An 8,986-nucleotide genomic window follows, 5' to 3' on the forward strand; every position below is an offset into this window, starting at 1 on the left:
CACGGCACATGAGCTTTCTCCCCCGTTGATCATGTGAGCACAGGAAACATAAACCTCTTCCTCGGGGACCCGGTTGCTTCTGTTTAAAAACCACATGTTGCCCCATCTCATCCTTGCCCTTTTTGGGTGGCTCTCTTGATGTACACAGAAAAATAAGCCCAAAGGTCTGCTTAAAATCCAATGGGTAAATAAAACCTGTGCGTGTGCTACATTGTACAAAATGCAGCATTTTTGTCAAATCAACATATTTTTATGTTACTTTAAGTTAAAAACATTAAGTTAAACAATTTTTAACATACTTTCTTAAATTTTGACTTTGGCATAACTTAGAAAAACAAGGCAAACTTGTTTAACTTAATTTGTTAAGTTAAAGTAACAAAATATATGTGGATATTAATTTTAACAGTGTATATACTAGTTGAAAACTTAAACTAGTAGGTTTAATTGACTTGCATAACCAATTTGATTAAACTTGCATGCAGCACTAGAAGATTTTTTTTACAGTGTGGTCAAGATTTGGGATGTCAGACACGAGTATTGGAGAGCATCTTAGCAAACTATCTTTGTACGGTTGAAGTAACAGAAGTTAGGAGCAGCCTGGTTGTGCCTACATCTGGTGGCCTGAACTTTTCCAACACTAATGCATGGGGGGAAATTCTGCTGCCCCCTCGACAGCCTTTTCCAAAGCTTAACCAAAACAGTATGTCTGGAAACAGCCCAGACACTCTTTCTGGGGCTGAGTAAAAGAAGGAGGAGGGGAGGAGTTTTTTCCCCCACACCGATCCAACTGTTCTTCATCACGCAGCCTGTAACAACAGAACATACAGCTGGAGACGAGGAATGAGCTGAAGACTCTTTCTGGTAGATCTTGTGTAGGTTTTCCAAGTGAGGCATGTTTTAGGACTTTAGCTCTTGGAGAAAGTAAGTATGGATTTAAATTACTACACTTCTTTCTTTTGTCTTTTATTTTAGTAATAATTTGCTTGTGTAATGATATACAGATGAATTACCTCAAAGGAATGTGTGGCTTTATACGGTCAAGATGCGACTTGATAACTAACAAAGGATCTGTTTGAAACTCTTTTGCAACTGTTCATAAGTTTAGTAACAAAGTAAAAATCCAGAACACTCAGAGTTGATTTTGGCAAGTTGACCATTGCATGCTTTAAAGTCACAGAGATCCACATAAAAGGAAGTGGTGCTTTTTGCAGTGTTAAAATGTTTTGATGCATGAGACCACAGTGATAAGGAGAAATATTGATGGTATGTGTAAGTTAGAGAATGAGACGCCATATGAGTCTTATTCTATTTCCATTGTGCACTACTTGCCCAGTGATGATTATGGTTGTCAGCTTGAGCACAGATGGCACAGAGAGACCTCTGGTTACACAGTGGAAAGATCATTGTTTATAAAATGATTATTTTGCCATCATTTTTCCTTAAATGCTTGAGTAGCCAGAGTAGGTTTAGCAGCTGTCTTTTGTCAAATTTTCCTCCAACCAAAGTAAATTTGTCACTTTATTTCGCATGGAGGACAAAAGCGAACATGTTGCGTTGATGTAAGATGCTGATAAAACTTATTTCAATGTTATTTTAACTCAGAGTTTATTCCCTTTGATACTTTAGAAATTTGTATATGTGGAACTGAAGTGTGGCTGCAGTAGCTGAGAACTTACAATAAATACGATAAAATGTGTGGTACTTTGAATCCGGCATGCATCACAGGAGTCTTATTAAAGGGGTCATATTATGAGATGTAAAATAAGTATTTGATGTCCCCAGAGTACATTATGTGAAGTTTTATCTCAAAATTATAGCATGTTAAAATGGACACTTTGTAGGCCTGAGCAAAAATGTGCCGCTTTTGGGTGTGTTCTTTAGGATGCAAATAAGCGGATGAAATGCAAACACTGATCACAATAATGGTGGTTTGTTGCAATTAAAACTCAACTGTGCTGTTAATTATTTTTCTCTCTCTCTCGTTCTCTTTGCACTAAATTGCAGTGCAGTGGTTGGATAGAGCAGATTAAGGGGCGTTTTTTTTTTGTAATTGGCCTTGCTACCTACCTCACAAAACAGACAAAATCTGAACAACCTAATTTTTCTCATGCTTGCAGAGAATGGCTTACCCAAACAAAGTTACTGAGTTGTTCTTTTTCACATTTTCTAGGTTTATAGAAGCAATTGGGGCCCAAATATAGCACTTAAACATGGAAAAAAGTCAGATTTTCAGGCTATGACCCCTTTAATTACCCCATAAAAGGCACACACCCCTCGGAAGTGAGCCTGCATAACTTTTATTCTAACTTTGAAGCATTAAATCTTCAAAATATATGGTCATGCAGCACACCGTTTGAAAGCTTTGACTCTCAGGATTCCATTAAGCCCACACACAAATCTTAAGATGATTTTTAGCAGTCATAAAACTGTAATCTAGTTGTTACCTGAAACGTGCGGCATCAATTTAGTTTGTTTACTTACCTTTAAATTCTTCCCTTTATCCACTTCAGTGAAATTGTCCAAAACAATTTTTTTCATAAATCCCCAAGTGTCCAAGGAAATGGAATATCGAAGCCGAAACCAAAACGATTTGTACGTTTCTGACTGAATTATAATATAAAAAACTGTAAACTGTTATACAAAAACATGGAATTTTAGCCGAATTTCAGCCGTTTCATAAGAGGTTAAGATTGATCATGAAGAGAAACAATTCCGGTGTTTAATCAAATTTGCCTATTTAACTATTATAACAGTTGTTGGGTCCGTTTACTGGCTTCAAAATGCACTAAAAGTCCTGGGTTGTTTCAATCCATCGTTTAATAAAATAAAATATGGACAAATCCAACAGTTGGTTTAAATTAACCTAGAAAATTTACATATTGGACCCAACCATGGGTTGAAACAACCCAGCATAACCCCAGTGGTTGGGTTTGTCAATATTTTACTCAACCACTGTCAGGAAAAAAATGGTTCCTACACTGTAAAAAAATTGCAGCATTTTTTGTCAAATCTACACATATTTGTATGTTACTTTAACTTAAAAATGAAGTTAAACAATTTCAACTTGAATTTATAAGTTATGTCAACTTTTTTAAGCCAAAACTTAAAATAGTAGGTTGAATTGGCTTGCAAAACCAAGTCGTGCTGCATGTTTTTTTTAACAGTGTAGCTGTCACTAGGGCAGTACCCTTTCAAAAAGCACATATACTAAGTTCATATTAGTACATATTGGTGCCAAATGTATACATATTTGTATACCTACTACACATATAAAATAATTATTTGTTATTTTCAACCCAGCGTTGGGTCAAAAAGGGTCGAGCCCAGCTGTTGGGTTAAATTAACCTAAAAATTTTGTTATATTTAGTCCAACAATAGGTTGAAACAACCCAGCATTTTGGGTTAAGACAACTAAGCATAGGTTAAATTTTAACCCAAGGGGCTGGGTTCATACCTTTTGACCCAATGCTGGGTTGAAAATAACCCAGTAGTTTTTAGAGTGTAATGGTACATTTTAATGGGGAACTCCCTAAGTGACAGGTTGGGACCATGTTAGGTTGACAGTGTTGCAACAAACCAGCGTTTTATATTTTTGCAATTATAAAACACATTTATAAAATTCCTGTACATATATAGAGTAGTGGTGATTAATAAATGTAATAAAATGACTTTTTTTAACCACCACCAGGTATTCAGTCATAAGATGGACCACTCAGCTCTCTGCTGCTTCATCGGCTTGTCCATCATTCTGCTTAACAGCAGCGTCACTAAAGCCACCCCGGTCATTTTCAATGACTCATTGGAAAGCAGTGGGCAGTCAGAGTCTGGTAGCATAGAACTGTTCCACTCATCCAGCAATACTTCCTTTCTGAATGAATTTGATCAGTCCTCTGTCGACGAAGAAAAACACAACAACAAGTCCTTATTGAATCAAATGGTGGACTTCTTACAAGAGAATCTCCTTCTCATAGTTGTCATTACCACATTACTACTAATCTTTTTCATCATCATCTGCTCAGCTGCAATTTTAAGCCGCAGACGTAAAGTCAGCGCATACTACCCTTGCGCTTTCCCCTCTAAGATGTATGTCGATGAGAGGGACAAGACTGGAGGAGCGAAGTTATTCAATGAAGTCCCTGAAAACGCCAATGCTGGCACCATTGAGGAGCCATTGAATTCAGCCAAGCAGCTTCAGGAGGACATCATGTTGGCTACCAAGAACCTACGAACTCCTGTTAAGACGCCATGGAGAGAGAAAAATGAAACGGTAGAAGATGAAAAACCTAAAGACGATGAGGAAAGTCCTCAGGGTGAAAGGAGTGAAGAGGACAACTCGGTTTTGCAGAAGGGGAAAACTACACACGAGTCTCTTGTTGAGGATTCTGCGGAAAACAGAAACCCCAGCGGGTCCCAAGACAGTGTTCCTGTTTCTGAAATGGAAAAAAATGACCCTTCTGAGTCCGGGCCCCCTGAGGAGAGCAAACATCCATCTGAGCCTGAGATTCAAGAGGACATGAACAAACAGGAAGTTGTTACTTCAGGCACTTCAGTTATCATTGAAGAGAAAACAGCATTTTAGTGTGACATGTTTAAAGTATTAGAAATATTTACAGATAAACACAGACCAAAGTTTGTTTGGACACGTTGTATTTGCTCTAATAAGGACATTTTTGTGTTTTATTGAAGTCAACTTATCTGAAGAAAAAGCGATGGCTTTAGTTTTATGGCTGTTTACTATGATGCACATATGTCAACTATTTTAAATAGCCATTTTCTTTAGTTTAACAGAAAACTGCAATATAAACGGATGCCTGTAAGGCAAGACTGTAACATAAAAAATGTATTTTAAGTTTTGTGTGTCCCAAATTTCTTTTCAAACCATCAGCAGAAATGTCTTAATACTTGTAGATCGTTCACTTCTCCTTTGTTTGTGATGACATAAAGACTGAGAAGCTTAAGTTAATTGTTTTATTTGATTGACTTATTTTTAATATATTATTTTATACAATATTTTAATATCTGAATGCTGTTATTTGAAAACTGGCAGAAGTAAATAACAGTTTCCATTCGATCTTAAGTGTACATACAAACAAAAGTTAAACTCCTTCTTGATTATTAAATTTTTCTTGAATATTTTCTGTTGCTAATGTTGTTGCTATTCTCTGTCTGCTAAAACTGGACACTTGACCTCGAAATGCAATGCAAATATAAACATAGAAGCACACACATGCAAGAAATAAAGCAAACTCCGATTAAGGAGTTGAGTCATAGACATGCTTCTCTGTGAGTCAGGTTATTGTTTACGTATTCAGGCTCCAAATATTTCCTTTCAAGGTCCAGAGGTGTAATTCAGCTTCGGCAGCTGAAGGCCACCAAGTTTTATGCCACTTTTAAACAGTTTAGTCTGAGGTCAGATAATCTTAACGTGGATTGTATAATGATAAATACTTTTAGTGTTCTTAATGTAACAGCATAATGAAATTTATAAACAATCTAAATCTGTAAAAATGTATAAAAAAATAAATACATTTAAAAATAAATAAATAATCTAAATCATCGGGATAACAGGATTTTTCTAAAATTTAGTCAAAATTGAGTTATTTATATAGTACCTTAACATAATCTCATAACTTTAATTTTCACAAGCAACCATATTTTGCACCAGCTTTAAATGGCTCTATTGGTGTCAGAAGAACCAACAATTTTGTTATTTTAATACAAAGAATCTAATCTATGCTAAATTTTCATTAAATAGTAGATTCAAGTCATATGAATTTATTCAGTCTCTGTCGTAATGCAAAAACATCATTTTTAAGCCCAAACTATATCTATTGGTAATGCATTAATAAAAATGTATACCTTGTAATTTACTTTATGTCACTTTGAATGTTCGGTCAAATGCATAAATCTAATTACTATCATCAGTTTTGAGTACGCATATACCAAGTAAAACAAGTGCTTACTTCATATCTGTTTATATCATGACTATGCGGTATTAATCAATGCCCACATACCTGAGATAAACACATGCTTTATTGTTTAAATATGTACGTTTATAAAATATAAGGGCATTAAATAACACTTTTGCAGTGTAATCACCTAAACAACATTCATAAGAACAACATACTGTATGTTTCTGCACATTTAACTAGCAAGTTAAACCATTTGAAACATAAATTGTGCGTTTAAAAGACAGGCTACAGTGCAGGGGTTGGAGAGTTTTGGTCTAAACTTGTAGAAAACCAACAGCGCCTCCTAGACATTGGCTGCGACAGTCTTCTCGCCTTCTTCACCTTCCTGTTTCAGACGGTAGTCTGCCAAAGCTGCTTTGATGGCATCCTCTGCCAACACTGCAAAGCACAGAGAGATCAACATCTTAGTCAGAAAATAAAAGTTTCTTTGAATGTGATCTGTATATTAATATAAAAATATGGGGTTTTATTAATTAAATGAAATCCTACTTGAGCAATGCAGTTTAACTGGTGGAAGCCTAAGCTCCTTCGCAATCTCAATGTTTTTTATCTTCTGCGCCTCATCAACCTACACAGACAAACAATTAAAAAGCTTTTATATACTTATTAGAACAAACACTTTTAGCTATACTCTGTAAAAACATATGTAGTGCGACCTATTAAAATAAATAAATATATGACAATTTTTGCTTACAGATTTGCCTTTTATCCACTCAGTGGCCAAAGAACTGGAAGCAATAGCGGAACCACAGCCAAAGGTTTTGAACTTGGCATCCACAATCTTCCCATTTTCATCCACCTCAATCTAGGAAAAAACAAACTGAGTGAAGGGAGGTTTTAAAGAGGACATATCCTGAAAACCTGATTTTTTTTATCCATGTAAAAGTGCTATAATTGGGACTCTAGTGCTTCTATTAACCTAGAAAATGTGAAAAAGAACAACTCCGTAACTTAGTTTTAGAAAAAACATTCTTTGCATGCATGTGAAAATGGCAAAAAGCCAAAAATAATGTGTGTTGTTAAAGGGATACTTCACCGATTTAGCATTCAGCTTTGTATCTGTAGAAACCCGGCAGTATTACTGAATGACCATGTTTCCCTCCCTCATTTCCCCCTGAGAGGAGAGATATCTGCATTTTGGTTCTGCAAAAAAGTCCTCCGATGATGTAATATGACGATTTTTGCATCATCGGAGGACTTTTTTGCAGAACCAAAATGCAGATATGTCTCCTCTCAGGGGGAAATGATGGAGGGAAACATGGTCATTCAGTAATACTGCCGGGTTTCTACAGATACAAAGCTGAATGCTAAATCGGTGAAGTATCCCTTTAAAAGGGGATCTTATTATTATAATACTGCCCCTTAATCTGCACTATATATCCAACCACAGCACTGCCATTTAGTGCAGAGAGACAGGGAGAAAAAGTATATTTGAATGCACAATTGGGTTTCAATTTCAACAAACCACCATCATGGTGATCTGAGTTTGCATTTCATCAGCTCATTTGCATTTTAAAGGACAAACCCAAAAACGGCACGTTTTTGCTCACACCTATAAAATGACATGCTATAATAAATTATCAATATAGTATTTTGAGCTAAAACTTCATATATGCACCAAAAATGTATTTTACATCTTTAAAAAAGTCTATGTCTAACATGTATATTAATTGATAATGATGTAGTGGTTGTTGGTTCAAACCTCATAGAAATAAAGTGAAAAAATACTGTGTTTCCCTTATTACCATTGTGACTGAACCCTAAACTACCCCTGTAATAGTCTTTATAGATCTAAGACACAAGTCTAGGTAACTGCAATTATAATAATAAATAGTGAAATCAAACACTCCTGCCATCATGATTAATCATTACTAATTTGTTAAAAATGTATTTAAAAATGAAGATATCAGTGTAATAATTGTATATAATGATCATGCCAAATAAGAGTCGAGTCAGTCTAACCTGTAGTTTCATCACATCTCCACATGCTGGCGCACCAACCAACCCCGTGCCAACATTCTTGGCATTTTTATCCAGAGATCCTACATTTCTTGGATTCTCGTAATGGTCCACCACCTTTAAAAAAAAAGGCTTTATGTGTCATGTAATGCATTTATAGATATTAAGTTTATTTAACTAAGTTCAGGAGGAGCGTGGCTAACTGGCTATTTAATTCAACCAATCAGCACAGAGGTCGTCCCTCACCTCTCGTGACAGGTGTTTATTGCAGCATCCCTCAATTACCTCATTGCCTCACTTTCTGCTGGTTTATTCCAGTTAAAGAGGAGGGGAGTAATTTAATATTCCAAGCTCGGAGATATCAGACAGAACGCTAAATATACTATAAATATATTTAGTTTATACATGTCAATGCGTACTCGTGAAATACAATATTACAAATACGTTTAAATATACAGTCATATGTCTGTAATGTTGTAATCTCCTCCTTTTTCACATTTACAGCTTTGACAATAAATTAAAGCATTCAGGAAAAACACTGAACTCGTGAATGAATACGACAAAAACGAGCATATTAAATATGACAGACTGATAGGGACAATGATACATTGTACATGTCTATTATGAAACCACGTTAACTACATGAGCCACGAGACAATCAGACAGTCATAAAGTTGTAAACAGCAGCTTACCTTTTCATGATAACCACTCCGCACCCTCCACAGCGGGACGCAAAGCAATCTGTTTATCAAAACTAACGGACACGCGCATTTACTTACCAGAGTGGCAGCCATGATAAAAGTAAAGTATGACGCACTTGAAACTCAATATATAGGTACAGTCTCGTAGATATTAACGAACACCACGAGAGGGAGTACAGAGGCATATTTGGAGGAGATATTCCCTAAAAAAAATCGGTGGATCTCAACCGTTTTGACTTCAAGACCCTCTCAACACATGCACGACAATGAAGGCTTATTAACTTATTAACTCTTGTTTTAATAATTCAAAAAATATATATATATTTTTTAAATATAATACTTTTATTTTAAATT

The 8,986-nt window shown here is 35.6% G+C and overlaps 2 protein-coding genes across 2 annotated transcripts; one reads left to right on the forward strand and one right to left on the reverse strand.

Moving 5' to 3' along the window:
- Nucleotides 1–407: 407 nt before the first annotated feature.
- tmem119b (transmembrane protein 119b) lies at nucleotides 408–5,869 on the forward strand. Its single transcript, XM_065271422.2, has 2 exons — nucleotides 408–921; nucleotides 3,689–5,869. The coding sequence occupies exon 2, from the start codon at nucleotides 3,704–3,706 to the stop codon at nucleotides 4,577–4,579; it is 876 nt and encodes a 291-aa protein (XP_065127494.2). The 5' UTR covers nucleotides 408–921; nucleotides 3,689–3,703; the 3' UTR covers nucleotides 4,580–5,869.
- Nucleotides 5,870–6,015: 146 nt separating this feature from the next.
- Nucleotides 6,016–8,781, reverse strand: iscub (iron-sulfur cluster assembly enzyme b). The gene is made up of 5 exons (XM_065250138.1): nucleotides 8,624–8,781; nucleotides 7,935–8,048; nucleotides 6,667–6,777; nucleotides 6,462–6,540; nucleotides 6,016–6,350 (listed from the first exon to the last, which is right to left on the reverse strand). The coding sequence occupies exons 1-5, from the start codon at nucleotides 8,723–8,725 to the stop codon at nucleotides 6,256–6,258; spliced, it is 501 nt and encodes a 166-aa protein (XP_065106210.1). The 5' UTR covers nucleotides 8,726–8,781; the 3' UTR covers nucleotides 6,016–6,255.
- Between the last annotated feature and the right edge of the window lie 205 nt (nucleotides 8,782–8,986).

This window comes from Paramisgurnus dabryanus, chromosome 5, assembly GCF_030506205.2.
Source record: "Paramisgurnus dabryanus chromosome 5, PD_genome_1.1, whole genome shotgun sequence".
NCBI classification, from domain to species: domain Eukaryota; kingdom Metazoa; phylum Chordata; class Actinopteri; order Cypriniformes; family Cobitidae; genus Paramisgurnus; species Paramisgurnus dabryanus.